The sequence below is a fragment of the Polypterus senegalus genome, chromosome 17 (assembly GCF_016835505.1).
Source record: "Polypterus senegalus isolate Bchr_013 chromosome 17, ASM1683550v1, whole genome shotgun sequence".
NCBI lineage: Eukaryota > Metazoa > Chordata > Cladistia > Polypteriformes > Polypteridae > Polypterus > Polypterus senegalus.
Genome location: NC_053170.1, coordinates 13,651,483 through 13,668,994, shown reverse-complemented (window position 1 = coordinate 13,668,994; position 17,512 = coordinate 13,651,483). Strand labels below are relative to the sequence as shown.

Sequence of the window (17,512 nt, the reverse complement as noted above, 5' to 3'; positions counted from 1 at the left end):
AATTATTTTGTTGCTGGGGTCCGAACGGACCCCAAAATATTTGGCATTTTCTGGGATTAGTCACTGATTGTATAACTGCTAGTTTTTCTGCATTTTAGTTGTAACAATGTCAAACCGTGGGAGATATGCTAAATACAGTGCTGCAGATGTCCTGAAGGCAATTTTCAATGACGACGATGACTCAGATTTGGAAGATTCGGACAACTCTAGTCTTGAAAATGACCACATCTCTGAACAGTCCGATCATGTACCGAAGCAAAACAAATCAGTTATCGTGTTGTCAAGCATGCATCATGATTCAACTGTAGAGGGTGAGAAGAAAAAAACACAAGTCATCCTCCATTACAATGCAACTAAAAGTGGCGTCGATAATCTTGACCACTTGTGTACAATGTTCACATCAAGAAGAAAAGTGAATCGTTGGCCTGTTGTACTCTTTGGCAATTGTGTTGATGTTGGTGCTGTTGCTGCGTTCATCATTTTCATGGCAAAATTTCCAGATTGGAAATTATCTGAAGACAAGCGAAAGCGAAGAATATTTCTTTTAGAACTCAGACAGCAACTCGTTATGCCTCTAATCGAGCGTAGATCAAGTACGCCAACGCTTCAGGCCCCAATCCGGATAGCCATGAAGATGATGGGAGTCGAACCTCATGCTCGAGAATTGAACAAAAAGGACATTGTTGAAGGGAAAAGTAAGAGGTGTGCTTTTTGTCTAAGAGATGTTGACAAGAAAGTTCGTCAGGCATGTGGAAGTTGTAGAAGACCTGTATGTCTCAGCCATAGTAGACAAGAGATCTTTTGTGATGAATGCACAAAAAACTAAATGAGTGCATTTCTTCCAGTGTCGGAATTTTGAAACTCATTGCAAACATTGTCTACCATTAGCTTTTTACGTACACAGTATCTCTAGCTCATATGTAACACGAACACTGGACATAATGTCGTTGCGAAGGTACATTTGTTGGATTTCTTTATAATTCTTGAGTAAAAATGCTTAAAAAATATTCTGTTAAGTTCAGTTTTGTTTTCTAAACAATAAACAGTATGTCTCACGCATTAACATCTGTTCAGTGATGATAACTTTCATCAACAATCACAGAAACCTCATGGGGTCTGTTCGGACCCCAGTTGGTAAGATTTGTATGTAAAATATGTTGGTAGGATGAAGGTTAAACCCAGTGTTGGATGAATGGTTATATCATAAACATTTTTGGTCCATTTTAGTGCGAGCAGAAATATTTTCATAAGCAATGTAAACATGCTAGTGTGAACAAAGATTGTTTTTACTTTAAAACTGCATTTTTAAATTAAATTGCAGTAGTGTGAAAGTAGCCTTACACATGGCTCTCTGCTACGTACTATAGTGGGCAGGCGACCTGAGAAGCTTGCTGGCTTGTTACACTGTGCAAGTTTGGCTCAATTTTAAGTCTGATTTTCTGAGACAGCCCCAATTTCAGTTTCATTGGCTGTCACTTCATGTACAGTATGAAAGGGGATGCAATGCCTGATTGGATCTTATGATTGGGCTGTTGTATGATGGGAAGAATTTCAGCCATATCTGAAACATCAGTCGGCTGTCTTGTAGTGTGAGCACTCTTACAAGCCAATGCTCTGATGCCATCATTAAACTAGCTGATTGCTGCTGTATTTCAGTATGTTGTACGAGCTGGACATTGAGTATTGAGTATTGCCGTTGTCACCCTCGTCCTTTTCACCTTTTTGATTTCTAATAAGCTAACACACAAAAGCAACATACATAAAATGAAATGGCCAATGACAAAAGAATCTTAGGAAACAATTAGTGGAAAACAAAATAAATAAGGACACTGTTAAAAATGCAGTAAAAATACAATACATTTACTGTGTACTACAGTGAACTGGTAATGCACGTATCTTTACAATTAAACACTATTTCAAATGTCAATAGGAATGAATTATTTCAATGTGAAACTCACAATGCCACACAATTCTACATTTGCATAAAGTTAGTATATTTGCATAAGGGAACACCCTCATTACATCAAGGCTGCAGATTTTTCCTTAATAACCATAATATTTGTGCACTGTGAGAAACAAAAAATAATTATGTTACCAAAATATAATTTTCCAGTGTGTTCTGAATGTTTTTTTTTTTGTGGTTATGTTAGCTGATATATGTGGAGTTATTTTGATATACTAGTGAGATTGAAGCACACCCTATATCAGAAAAGGAACACAAAGTGCATTCTGTAATTGTTGGATTACATCCCATGATGGGCAGCATGGTGGCACAGTGGGTACTGCACTGCTGCCACGCAGTTAGGAGACCTGGGTTCGCTTCCCATCATGTCTGCGTGGGTTTCCTCTGGGTGCTCCGGGGTCCTCTCACAGTCTAAAGGCAGGTTAGGCGGGTTAGGTTATGTTGGTGATCTTAAATTGTCCCTAAAGTGTGCTTGGTGTGTGTATGTGTGCGCCCTGCCCAGGGTTTGTTTCTTGCCTTACGCCCTGTGTTGGCTGGGATTGGCTCCAACCGTGTTGGATAATGGATGGATATCCCATGACTTAAATAAAGGTCTGCTGACACCTTTTTATATTTTACTATAGTTAAGTCTGGTTGTTAATCTCATATTTGTAAATGAACTGTGTATTGCAGGTTTATTATAAGTTAAAAATTACATTACTGAACTACCGTATATACTCGTGGATAAGTTCTCCCATGGATAAGTCGGGACTTGATTTTATCATATAATTTTTGGTATTTTATAAAATCGGTCATATATGTCGAATGTGGAAAACTCAGGCTATTGGTCCAAGAGATTATGATATGCTAACGCCCACCTGAGAGAGTAACCACGGAGCACACAGCCTTTTGTTTCTATGCATTGTGCCTGCGTGACCACACGGTAATACCCAAACTATTCTGATGCACCGATTTGTATTTTTTGTATCTCACACCCTCATGCACCTTTATCGTAAGAACATCCCTCATGTACGATGGAGCATTCGATCAGAAAAAAATATGAAACTGGTTTTATATTAAAAGTCGTTGAAGTAGCGAAAGAAATTGGTGACTGCACTGCTGCAACAAAATTCGATGCGTCTGAGAAACTGATGAGAGATTGGAGGAGGCAAGAAGATGTAAAAAAAAAATAAGTGTCGCATTTGTAGATGGGTGTATAAGTCGGGGTCTGATTTTATGATCGATTTTTTGGGTTTCTTATACGTGAGTATATACAGTATTTAGCATGAGTTGTTTTGATTTGTGGTAATAGCAAAATGCAATATAAAAACAAAACTATAAAGAGTTTAATTTAATATTAAAGATGATAGAATTCTAACTGTTAACTGCTTTCATTTTACTGAGTTAAGCCGTACACTGGTCTATGCTACTGACAGTTTTTAATAGTTAAATGATTGGCAGTCACCCCCACATCCCCAACTAATAACCCACAGGTCCCTGCGTCAAACCCTGTGAGTCCTGCCCACTCAATCTTCACAAGCTGGGACAGCCGCCCATTCAATCACAGTGTTTTGACAAGTGTCCCTAAGCACATTGTGGTGAGTTCAGTGGATTTTCAGTACTCAAATGTATATCTTTAGCTATGGGTAGTAAATTGTGAATGGGGTTCTAAGCCCGTTTTTTCCATAGGATCAGTGCTCCAGTATCTGCGGTTTCTATTTGTGCAGGGTTTGTTTTAAGCGAATTGACACTATTTGAAGAATTAAAATAAGAAACCACAAAGTTTTAAACAGCACTGTCTAAGGGGTGTACTTTATTTCACTAGGGATTCTAATATTCATATAGCAACTGTAAACCCTTTGGACTTAAAAGGAGGAATTGTGGTTTAATGAGTAAGAAGTAACAGTGTTTGACTGTGAAAATTGTGGTCTGGAAAAACAAGCCTATGTTTTGAGCCACTTGGAAATTCAAAACTGCCCTGTTTATGCATTTTCTGAACACATCTTGACCATTATTAAGTCACCGTGAGCAAAATACTGGCTTGGCAGCATTCAGCACATGGTAGGAATCAAGGTGGATGGGAAGCCAATTCTTTACAGCAGCCCTGGAGGGGCCGCAGTGGCAACAGGTTTTGATTCCAACCCTGTTCGTAATAAATGACCATTTTTCACTGATAATGAACTTCTTTTCTTTAGCCCTGTTTTTAAGGCTTCAGTCCCCTGAATTGATTCTTTTCTTCATTAAATGACAACCAAACAAGTATGAGACATGAAACAGGCTAACAGATTACCAGTTAAACTGGGGATTCAAACTCCAACCAACTTCACTCAAACCAGTTTCCTAATGAAATGCCGATTCTTGTCGTTAATTAAACCTGTCATTTAATTCCATAGCTTGTTGCTGCTTTCATTCTGCCACAGCAGACATTTCCAGAACTGTTGATTTTCTGTTTTACTGAGGCTTTCACCTTTCTTTATTTTCAGATATTGTGTGATGGGCACGGGTTAGCTGCTCATGTGGTGGCTTGTTTTGTGCCTCATTATTGTTTGGCTGCTAATTATGGAAAAAGAAACAACTAAGATAGATAGATAGATAGATAGATAGATAGATAGATAGATAGATAGATAGATAGATAGATAGATAGATAGATAGATAGATAGATAGATAGATAGATAGATACTTTATTAATCCCAAGGGGAAATTCACATAATCCAGCAGCAGTATACTGATACAAAGAAACAATATTAAATTAAATAGTAATAAAAATGAAAAGAATTAAAATAAAATTAATGTTCGCATTTACTCCCGGGTGGAATTGAAGAGTCGCATAGTGTGGGGGAGGAACGATCTCCTCAGTCTGTCAGTGGAGCAGGACGGTGACAAAAGTCTGTCACTGAAGCTACTCCTCTGCCTGGAGATGACACTGTTCAGTGGATGCAGTGGATTCTTCATGATTGACAGGAGTTTGCTTAGTGCCCGTCGCTCTGCCACAGATGTTAAACTGTCCAACTTTAATCCTACAATAGAGCCTGCCTTCTTAACAAGTTTGTCCAGGCGTGAGGCGTCTTTCATCTTTATGCTGCCACCCCAGCACACCACCACGTAGAAGAGGGCACTCGCCACAACCGTCTGGTAGAACATCTGCAGCATCTTACTGCAGATGTTGAAGGATGCCAACATTCTCAGAAAGTATAGTCTGCTCGGAGCTTTCTTACATAGAGCATCAGTATTGGCAGTCCAGTCCAATTTGTCATCCAGCTGCACTCCCAGATATTTAAAGGTCTGCACCCTCTGCACACAGTCAGTCACCTCTGATGATCACAGGGTCCATGAGGGGCCTGGTCCTCCTAAAATCCACCACCAGCTCCTTGGTCTTGCTGGTGTTAAGGTGTAAGTGGTTTGAGTCACACCATTTACAAAAGTCCTTGATTAGTTTCCTATTCTCCTCCTCCTGCCCACTCCTGATGCAGCCCACAATAGCAGTGTCATCAGCGAACTTTTGCACATGGCAAAAAAAAAAAGGGGTCTGAGTCATCCATCCATCCATTATCTAACCTGCTGAATCCGAATACAGGGTCACGGGGGTGTGCCGGAGCCAATCCCAGCCAACACAGGGCACAAGGCAAGAACCAATCCTGGGCAGGGTGCCAACCCACCGCAGGACACACACAAACACACCCACACACCAAGCACACACTAGGGCCAATTTAGAATCGCCAATCCACCTAACCTGCATGTCTTTGGATTGTGGGAGGAAACCCACGCAGACACGGGGAGAACATGCAGACTCCACGCAGGGAGGACCTGGGAAGTGAACCTGGGTCTCCTAACTGCGAGGCAGCAGTGCTACCACTGCTGGTCTGAGTCATGTCAATTAAAACAAAGGCAAAATAAGTTAATTAGCAGCAAAAACTAATCACTAACAAAGGAGATGGTTAGAATGAAAACCTGTACCCACTGCGACACCCCTGCTTTACAGGGTCCCCTCACGTCCACAATCTGGAGTCTCCCACTGTCACGTCATGTCTGTCGATGAGAGAAGCTTGTGAAGTAAGTAGACATAGACATGGGGAGAACATGCGAACTCCACAGACACTCATACAGTATCCAAGTCATATGTCAAACTCCGTTATCTGGAGCTGTCAGGCAGTAGCGATAATAACTGTAACGCCAGTTGGAAAATATCTAGTAAAAAACTGTATAATAAAAAAACAGGGAAGTTGTAATACTCAGTGGTTTATTTCAGCTCAATTTTAGATTTAACAGGATACATTTCTATATATAAATATGTGTCCTTTGGTATTTACAAATAATTTCAACTAAAATCATATATTTTTTATAAAATACTGGAAAGTCCTAATGATTTGCAATCAAAAGTATATTTGGAGCATCAGTGATACAAATAATATAATATATATAAAAAATTCAAGTCTTCATGGTCCAAACATATCTTCAGTTCTTCAGCGGTCAGATCCTCATGAGCTTGAAAACAAAACAAGAGAGGGACATCTGTAAGGCCCAAAGTCAGGAGTGAACTGTAGGCTGAAAGCCTGGCAGCAGATTTGAGGCACACAACGCACATTAAGTCTGTTACACTGCCAGCAATCAGCACAAATATTAAGAAAACATTTGTGGGTGGACTCGAGAACTTTGGCAGATTTTCTTATGTTTTAGATTCTAACTGGTAAATTCCACAGGCTAAACCGAGCTCATGATGTTGGCTGTCCAGAAGCATTTCACATGTATGCAGGAGTATTTTTGTGGGGAAAACAATGCAAGCGTTCTTGATCAGATAGAAAAGTAGAAGAATTTTGATGAGAATAGGCTAATCAGCCTTCAACCAAATGTGTCAGGTCTGTTCACCTAAATTCTCTAAAGTTACTCCAGGTTGAATTTCTGAATGTCCGTAAAGTCCTGCTGTCTACCACACTACTTGGCTATGTGTTTCACGTATCTGTTGTTCTATGTGTGAAGAAACAACCTTCTAACATTAGTGTGAAATTTCTCCTGGGAGTTTCCATCTGTGTCCATGTTTAAGAATTGATTTTAAAGTAATGGCCGGGACCCACTGTACTAACCTCCTTCATATTTTTGGACACTTCAGTCGTGTCCCTTTCTAATTTCTGTTTGATTTAACTAAGAAGGTTCATCTCCTTCAATCTTTCCTCATACTTCTCTTTGCTGGAATCAGCCTAGTCCTTCTTCTCTGGGTTTGCACCAGAGCCGCTTTGTCTTGTTTTTGAACCAGAACTACTCACAGCTCTCCAGATGAAGCTTCACTAGTGAATTATAAAGCTTAACCATAACCTCTCTTGCCTAATACTCCACACATTTGGCTGTAATCCCACATCCTATTAGCGTTCTAAATCTGTCGTCTCCTTTCTTAATCACCTAATTGGTGTCATGATGATCTGGACTTGTGTAGTTTTTTATTTTTATTGATATATTTTTCCAGCCTTTATTTGGCCTCTCAAAATAATGGAGGCAGCATATGAGGGGTTTTGTTACTTTGCTTGACATGCAAACATTTTCAAAGGTCTGTGACATCTCAACAGGTTTCTAGCCTTACAATACCTTCAAGTGGTGACTCAATGTAGTGACTTTCCATCCAATAATTTTATATTGGTTGACCATCTTGACCTGATCATTTTGCATTTAAAAAAGATGACATTTTGGGGGTTTGTATAGACTTTAAAAAATAAAGTACCTTTAAACGCAGAATAAAATTAAGTAAAGTACAGTATATGGTGAGTTAAAACTGACCAGAATGACACAGGAGTGTTCAAACTATGTAGAAACTGAGCAAACGTGTGACATTTACAAAACGTATTTGCTATTTGGAAAAGCCTTCACATTTCTAAGCTGAAAGGATGACGTTTAAGATGCCTTTGTGTTGTGAACAAAGAAGCTACCTAAAACACAATGCAATATCCATTAAAGTCAATGGTGGGCCAAAACGGACCTGAAAGTCATGACTTTGTCCATCCATCCATTATCCAACCCGCTATATCCTAACTACAGGGTCATGGGGGTCTACTGGAGCCAATCCCAAGGCAGGAACCAAACCCCGGGCAGGGTGCCAGCCCATCACAGGGCACGCACACACCCCCCAAATACACACTAGGGACAATTTAGGATCACCAATGCACCTAACCTGCATGTCTTTGGACTGTGGGAGGAAACCCACGCAGACACGGGGAGAACATGCAAACACCACGCAGGGAGGACCCGGGAAGCGAATGTGTTATCTTGCAAAAATGTAGCTGAATACTGTTATGAGAAAATCCTGTATATGTTAGCATCTATATATATATAATTCACTATGGCATGACAGCCATGGAAAGCACGCCAGAAGGGGCGTGGATTCACTGAGCCGCCGACAAGTAAGACACCTATGGCACACGCAGGAAGGAGCTACGCCCACCAACTCCTGGTACCTCCGAGCCACGTTGACTGTTCATTGAGGCAAGTTTCTCACGGAGGTGAGTCGCCATATGCAGCGTGTAAAACGGTTTGCGAGGGGTATCCCATGGGATCCTTAAAACAATCCTTAACAACTGAGGTTAAAACACAATGAAAGGAGCAGTCTTTAAAAACCGAGTTTTCGGTTACGACGCACGACCGTGTGCACCATAGCAAACTGTTTTACACGCTACATACAGCAATTCGCATCCGCGACAAACATGCGTCTTCTTCACTCACGGACAATTATATGTTGCTCTCTCCAGAGTTCCATCTTTTCATTCACTTTCTGTTGTATCCTCAAACCTTCCCTTTTTAGACAACTGTGTCTTTCCAGAAGTGTTCAACCATCAATAAATAATTATGCAACATTTGTTATGCCGCGGCTTCACTATTGTGTTGTATTTTGCTCTCTCCAGAGTTCCATGTTTTCATTCACTTACTGTTGTATTCTCACACCAACCCGTTTTAGACAACCGTGTCTTTTCAGAAGTGTTTAGCATTCAATTAATAATTATGCATGACATTGAGCGTGTGTCTACTCGGCGCAGAGAGGCGTGGGTAAGCCGTTGAACCCCATTCGGGCTGCAAACCGTGGAATTGCCACTAAGTGTGACTCATACGCTCTCACTGGTTACGTCCCTACCCTTTTTACACACCCCCCTCCAACCTCGCCACTACCGTGGTCGGGTGTCTTTGTGGATTATATATAGAAGCAGAGGGTGATGGTGCGAGGAACCGCTTCAGAACTGGCCGATGTTAAGAGTGGTGTTCCACAGGGGTCAGTGCTAGGGCCATTGCTATTTTTAATATATATAAATGATTTAGATAGGAATTTAAGTAACAAGCTGGTTAAGTTTGTAGATGATACCAAGATAGGTGGATTAGCAGATAATTTGGAATCCGTTATATCATTACAGAAGGACTTGGATAGCATACAGGCTTGGGCAGATTTGTGGCAAATGAAATTTAATGTCAGTAAATGTAAAGTATTACACATAGGAAGTAAAAATATTAGGTTTGAATACACAATGGGCGGTCGGAAAATCGAGAGTACACCTTATGAGAATAATTTAGGAGTCATAGTGGACTCTAAGCTATCAACTTCCAACAGTGTTCAGAAGCCATTAAGAAGGCTAACAGACTGTCAGGTTATATAGCGCCTTGATCTGTGGAGTACAAGTCCAAGGAGGTTCTGCTCAACCTTTATAATGCACTGGTGAGGCCTCATCTGGAGTACTGTGTGCAGTTTTGGTCTCCAGGCTACAAAAAGGACATAGCAGCACTAGAAAAGGTCCAGAGAAGAGCGACTAGGCTGATTCCAGGTCTACAGAGGTTGAATTATGAGGAAAGATTAAAAGAGCTGAGCCTTTACAGTTTAAGCAAAAGAAGATTAAGAGGTGACACGATTGAAATGTTTAAAATTCTGAAGGGAATTAGTACAGTGGATCGAGACTTGTATTTTAAAATGAGTTCATCAAGAACACGGGGACACAGTTGGAAACTTGTTAAGGGTAAATTTCGCAAAAACATTAGGAAGTTTTTCTTTACACAAAGAACGATAGACACTTGGAATAAGCGACCAAGTAGTGTGGTAGACAGTAAGACGTTAGGGACTTTCAAAACTCGACTTGATGTTTTCTTGAAGGAAACAAGTGGATAGGACTGGCGAGCTTTGTTGGGCTGAATGGCCTGTTCTCGTCTAGATTGTTCTAATGTTCAAATGTTCTAGAAAAGCAGCCAAAGCCGCACAGAGCAATGAAAAGTCTACGTGAGTCACAGGTGCATCTGGACTGTGTAAAGACGACAACGACTCCAGTGACGAGTTGGAGGTGGGCACATGAGCGGGCAGTGCATACTGAACGAGAAATCAGCAGACTAGCATGACCGAGGGAGCTGAGTGGACGTCCTTCTCCTCTCCTGCCATTCCACACTCCGCGCCTGAGCGCCGTGCACTCACATCCCACCGTCTGGCAGGAGAAGGCGCAATGGGGGTCCGCCAGTTTTCAGTCACGGACAATTGTGCGTTGGTTCGTTCCGTGCATTGTTACAATGTCGCTTTTCTTGCTGATTTATTACATTACCGATTTTTCAAATGTTAATTTTCTCCCTGTGCTTAAAAATCATTAAAAAATCGGCCTGATTATGTGGCATATGGTATGCTGCGGGTTGGCTAGTTATTTTTATTACATTTGCATGCAAGTTTATACAGTCCACATATAGCGGTAACAGCATTTGACGTAAATGGCCCCGTGTGGGGTTGGTCAGCCCTCACACCACTAAGGCCACCTCTGACTGCGGTCTGTCCTAAAAGACTAATTCTCTTTTTTGAAGTTTTCCTTTTTAAACAGCAAGACAGTCTTTTTTCTGTCTTTTATAACTGCAGCATGATGATGTTACACGGCATGCCAAGTGAGAGTTACATGATAGCAATTCATGCTGCTGATAAAAACAATATGGCAGCATGTATGATAATCTGTCCACAAAATGGCAGTGTTCATGGAAAAACAAATAAAATGGCAATGTAATAAGATCACTGAAACAACGTGGCAGCAAATCAAAAGCAAAAAAATGTTTCAGAGGACTTGAAAACCGGTTTGCCACAAATTCCTGATAAGGCCAGTTTGAATGGAAAGGCCTGGCTTTGTCAGTCTACTTTTAGCTTTACGTAATAATTATCATTCTGGGGTAAGAACAGTCACAATGAACTTTCATATTTTGCACAGAAACCATCCTGCATAGTACTTTGTTTCATAAACCAATATTTCATTCTTGGACTTTGAAATGTGAGGCAAAAGGGAGCAAAAGGAAGACTGTACTCACCCCAGCCTTTCATATATGGTCTACAGATATTAGCAGGATGTCAAAAGACGTGGAAGATGGATCCCTAGAAACTGTGTTAACACGACAGCCAGAACTACTTACCTCCCGATCTCTGCACGTGCATATCTCCGCCCAATGTCCTTCACAGGATGCATGAAACCTGGTCTTCTTAGAAGAGGCGCTGGTGAAGAGATTACAAATAGGCCTGGTGCTGAGCTGGTGGAAGGGTTCTTAAATGGGCTACTCGGCTTTGCAGTCTCGGTTGATTCCATGATCCTGTAGCCGAGGGATTGATCAGACTGAGCAGAAACCAAATTGAAAAAGCGGCCACGACGTCCCACATTTGCACTGACTGTGAGAAGAATGAAAGAACAGACAAAAGGCAGGAGTCTTGAATTCTGGTGCTGATATTTTAACCTTTTTCCTTAAACTTTTTCCTGATCTGGTTCATGGCAACCCTGCAAGCTGACCCTTGGATCCCGGTGGGTTGGTTTAAGCTCATAGAACCTGCTCTTCAGGAGATAACTTAAATGGACAGCCACTCACCTAGAAATTAGTGCATGAGATGCTTGGGTTTAAAACTCCAATTCATGTTCTTGTAGCCTTACCCACCATTTATCCTGATTTCATTAGAGAATGCAAACAACTGTATTTCGTTTGGAGAGAATCTTATGATATCTAATTCTTTTATAGAGATACTGGAGCAAACCATAATGAACTCCTTTCACGAGGAAACTAGAATCAACTTGCTTGAGATGCTCATCCTAGCTTATTTATTTAAAGCAAACAACAATGAAAAGCAGTTGCTGTTACAGTATATCCGACTACAGTATATTGCTCCTACTATGGATAACCCAAGCACTCCTTTACACCTACTTCAAAAAAAAAATATTTTAGTACTCTAAGGGAAGGTTTCCCAACCTCGGCCCTGGGTGCACACTGTGGCTGCAGGTTTTTGTTCCAACCAGGTTCTGTTTTTAATTGGACTCCTGGGCTAATTAAGTGATGTGTTATTTCCCAAGTTCTGTGTTTTGGGAAGAATATAGAAATTAGAAAACTAACTTTGGTAAAAAAAAAAAATATAGCTCTTTATTATTAAAAAAATCCTGTGGGAGGGAATGACTAGGGGACGATACGTGATCTTCACGTTAAGATCACGGAAGACAAATAAAAGACCTGCGAGACGGCCAGCAAAAAAAATCAGTAGTGTAAAGGCACGCAGCACACACAGTTACAGGGGTCTCAGTGCATATAAAGCGTATAATGGACAAACAAAAGGAAATTAATCATCAGGACCAGGTGTAATTGAAAAAATAGCAGGACAAAGCAAGGTCAGAAATAAAAGGCAAAGAGCAGAAAACAAAGCCTTTTCGCCTTCGCATCATTCAATGCACAAAATGTAGATTTACACAATAATGGAACATACGCTATGAGAATCTGGGGTCCCGCAACAGTAAAAGCAACGACAAGTTTAATTTCAAAGAAAACACAATTTGGTCAGGTGTATATTTAGGATCATGGAAAAGCGATCACAATGCGAGCAGCAGAGACACGAAGTGGCAAAAAGGACAGCAACTGTGCAGGCTTTAAAATGATCAAACCCGCAAAATCCAAACCACCAGCACAATGTGAGCAACATTATAGATCCTGCAAGAAAGAGATGCCCGGGGCCGGAAATAAAGGACAATTATTGTTTTTACAACGTCATGTGAGACAAGGCAGTGAGCCATCATTTAAAACAAGTCCACAGACATTTAACCTAGCAGTTGTTGGATTGCTTTTGGCAGACAAGCATCATGTGCTCCCAGCTCTTAAAACAACGCCATGCGACAAGAAGAACAGGCAGCTCGTCAGCAGCAGAAAGACAGTAGATGATCCGAAGGCATCTCCTTAGCGTGCGTCCAGCCGCCCCCCTATCACAACACGAGCGTTATACATCTGGTGAGAAAGAGATGTAACCACACATGGGGCCGGAAATAAAGGACAAGTATTGTTTTTACAAAAGTTTTTAAAGTAAAAGTGAAAATAATGCATATGTAACAATTCCCATGAAAATAACAATCTCTTTAAATTGTATATACGGTAAACCAAACATGGGGGTGGGTGAGCAAAGTGAGCAGGGGAGGAGCCCCCTAGTATATATATATATATATATATATATATATAGGTCCTCCCTGCGTGGAGTTTGCATGTTCTCCCGTGTCTGCGTGGGTTTCCTCCGGGCGCTCCGGTTTCCTCCCACAGTCCAAAGACATGCAGGTTAGGTGGATTGGCAATTCTAAATTGGCCCTAGTGTGTGCTTGGTGTGTTTGTGTGTGTCCTGCGGTGGGTTGGCACCCTGCCCAGGATTGGTTCCTGCCTTGTGCCCTGTGTTGGCTGGGATTGGCTCCAGCAGACCCCCACGACCCTGTGTTTGGATTCAGCGGGTTGGAAAATGGATGGATGGATATCTATATATATATATATATATATATATATATATATATCTTAAAATTTATCAAGCAGCTATATGGGAATAATGTATTTTAGTCTTTTTAACAATATTTTCATCTTGATTTTCATTCTACTTTTCCAGGTGTCCTAATTGTTTAATTAATCCATTATTTACTAATTAGGGGGTCTGATGCTAAAGTACTTGCAGCCTTTGATTATTCCGTGTTGTTTGCCAGCATGTCTGCTCTGCTCATTTTTAATTGTCATTAATAAGATACCACGAAGGGGAAAAACTGCACAGAGAAAGAGCAAAATATAATGAAATCAACAAAATAGAGTTCAGCATTTAAATCTATAGCAAAAGCAGAAATATTTCTAAATGCCTTATAAATGTAAAAAATCATGCTGTTGTGCTTTTCTGAATGTAGAATTAATGAAAAAATAATAGCAGCTAATTAAATGAGATCAGTGCTATCAAGTTTGTCACTGATTAGGAATCTGGTTGGAATAAAAACAGTGTGCCCCCAGGACCAAGGTTAGGAAACACTGGTTTAAGGCAAGCTTTACCCCCCCAGATATACTGTCACCTGCTCTGGGAACACGTTGGCCAGTGCTTGTCCGCTTCGGCTCAGCAGTCCACAAATGAAATGGGTCCTCGTCCATCTCCTCTGATGCAATCTGGCTCTTCAAGGTCCCAGCAGACTCACTGTGCACTAGCAGTTTTGATGAACCCTCCAAACTGACCATCACTGGCTCTTTGGGCAGCCCTCCTGTATGGCAGGCACGCTGCAAAACTTGGGAGCGGGCATAGTTTAGACAGAGGCCGCTGTCTGGTCTTTGGTTCAGCACAGGCTTGGCTGCGGTCGTGTTGGCAGCTGAGATGAAAAGTTGATGTGGAAGGTATTCATTTGGGAATCCCAGCTTTCTGGGGAGGTCGCCCAGGGAACCAAACTAATACAAATAAAAATAAGAAAAAAGAAAACATCAAGAGTTTTTTTTTTCCTAAGACCTTGATTTTATTCTTTCAAGTATTGCTTGTTGGAATCCTCCAGGCACCCCTTATTGTATTACCCACTGAATAAAATAACTGAGTGAGATATTTTTATTGATATTTTGAAAATGGATGGCAAAGTGTTAAGTTTTGCTGCCTCACACCTACAATGCACCAGGCTCAAATGGTATCGTGGACACTGTGTATCGAGAGTCTACACATTCTTGTGTTATGTTGTGCGTGTCAGAGTCAAATTTCTCCTGTTACTCTGACTTTTCTCATGCATCCCAAATGGTTTCACGCTAAGCTTGCACCTCTTCAAGTGAGAAATTGTGGCCTGAGAGGGCCTAGTGCTGTGTCCAGGGCTGGTGCCTACTGGGATTGGCTCGGCAATCCCAAATTGGGTTAAGTGAACGCAAACACAGACATATAGACATGTTGATAACCTTTAATGAGATTTTATAGCTGAAAAATATCGAAATCCTCATCACAGTTAGGTGTAAGAATCCGATGAACTTGAAGAGAACATAATTCTTCAACTATCAGTTTGTTTCCAGATATGCTTATCATATTCAAGAATATGAAGAGCAGTTGTGCTTTATAACAGCAATGGGTGTAAGGCAGAAACTTGCAGTGGAAGGAAAACCCTCAGAGGGTTAACTATTATTAATATTAATGTGCATCAAAAATGTTATCCTTATTACTGTTCTTCAGGAATATCACACTACTCATGAAATCCCTGCTTGATCAATGCATGTGAGATGTCTGCACATTCTTCCATGGTTTTTCTTCCCACAAATTGTCATCTATCTATCTATCTATCTATCTATCTATCTATCTATCTATCTATCTATCTATCTATCTATCTATCTATCTATCTATCTAAGGCTGGAAGACGACAGTAAGCTTATCATACAAGAGTGGTGGATCTGAGTGCATTATATTTATATCCCAACAGTCTGAGTCCTAAAGTTATAAGATTTATCAACAGCTTCTCATAATTACAATTGCGTAATCATATCTGTTGTGTTTTTCTTGTATTTATTAATTGTCATATTTTGTATTTAAGTTGTATTGATTGTCTTTTCTTTTCTGTTTTGTACTGTATTACTGTTGCTAGTCTGTGTGAGACACGCTAGTTAGAAGTTCATTGCACCGCACAGTAAATTACTTTGGTTAATTTACCTGTTGCAATCTTAAAAGAGCCCTTAAAGATGTGGTAGAGAAATCATGCTGTTTATAAATGCTCTTTAAGTGTTAAATTAACACCAGACATTTTGCTATGCATGTACATATGAGAATAAACTTGAAATTCATCTGCAATCGATTTTTCTGCATGAACTGGAAATGGGATAAACACATGTTAAGGCTAGATGGTTGAATTAATGGATGAATAAGTAACTGCAACCTGTTAATTACTAATAATGTAAATACCAGAGAATGAAATATTGCTATGAATTATTTCTATGATGGGGAGCATGATGGCTTAGTGGTTATGCTTCTGCCTCAAGGACCCTGGAGGTCGCAGCAAAGAAGAGCTTTAAAACAAAACTGAGTGCCATTATGAACAATGCTACACATCCTCTCTGTGACACACTAACACGGAGGACTTTCTGCTAATGAATTTTTCAGCAAATGTGTGTCAAGTAACGGCTATGATGGCTATTTCATACCAACAGCAATACGCTTATATAGTGTCTCACTGTGACTGTGACTGCAAAGTCAGAGTTTTCTTTCTTTTTCATTGTCTACCTTTTTAGTTTAGTGCTCAGACCCCAGTGTGGGTGTGTATATATGTATTTATCGATCTACTTATGTATTTATTTCTTTATTTTCTGTTCTCCCTGACCATCGGACCTTACTTTTTTTCTAGGTTAATTAGCGTTCCCTCATTCTATTTTTTTATTTATTTTGTCTTTTTTCTCTTTCTTCATCATGTAAAGCACTTTGAGCTGCATAATTTGTATGAAAATGTGCTTATCTCTTATATATATTTCTCTTCTGGTTCATCCTGCTTCCTCTTCAAATCTGGTCTCAACCCACGCGCAGCCCACACAGAATTTCTCGATTCCTATTCGTCCTCTACCAAATCCTTCGCCACACTCCCTGCGGCCTCCCATACACCTCCCACGCCGCTTTTCTCGATTGCTATTCCTCCTTCGGACAGCCGCGTTCCCCGCTCCTCTCTCATGACCCCATTGGCGTCTCGTCACCGCCCGATATCTAGCCTGACCGCATTACCTTTCACTTCAGCCATGTCTGCGCCTGGGAGTCTTTTCCATAGCCTGCTACAAGAAGGTACTCTCCCGACCATTGGCATTGGTTTCGCTCCTTGCTATTTTCGTTATACTGTGACGGTTGTTTCCTAAGCCTTTGTTATAAAATGAACAACAGTATCTTTTCTGTCGACGGGTTTTTGTACAACGTCATCTCTTATTCTGGGATCAGGTAACTGCCTGTTCCTATCAGTGGGTTATTTCTTGACACAGACGGTTGACGAAGGCGATGCACTCTCACTGCGACATAGGGCAGTAGATTTCATTGCATCACATTGGGATAGATTTGGAGACGTTCTTCCTGTTGTTCTTTCCAGCGCAAGTCGAGTTATCACAACAAGTCAGGAGTACTATCAATACATGGCAACATCTGGAGTTTATGGTGGTGAAGCTGAAATTCAAGCTCTTTCCGAGATTCTCCATGCTACCATTGTCATTTACTTCAAATACGACCACAACATTTTTGCATTACTTTTGCAAAGATTTGCGTTAATCTACAACAACCAGTCTTCAGCTACGGTCAGTTGTACGTGGCTTTTTCTAGGGTTAGATCTTTCGATTCATTATCTGTCGTCTCCTATTCAC

General features: G+C 40.7%; 1 protein-coding gene across 2 annotated transcripts in view; it reads right to left on the bottom strand.

Moving 5' to 3' along the window:
• Positions 1-6,182: 6,182 nt before the first annotated feature.
• ttll6 (tubulin tyrosine ligase-like family, member 6) overlaps positions 6,183-17,512 on the bottom strand; it is a 93,180-nt gene continuing 81,850 nt past the window's right edge. For both annotated transcript variants that reach the window (XM_039740303.1, XM_039740304.1), the window contains 3 exons: positions 14,248-14,611; positions 11,330-11,579; positions 6,183-6,424 (listed from right to left, as the gene is read on the bottom strand). In XM_039740303.1, coding sequence (XP_039596237.1) covers positions 6,418-6,424; positions 11,330-11,579; positions 14,248-14,611 — 621 coding nt within the window. In that variant the 3' untranslated portion in view covers positions 6,183-6,417. The remainder of the gene's footprint in view (positions 6,425-11,329; positions 11,580-14,247; positions 14,612-17,512) is intronic.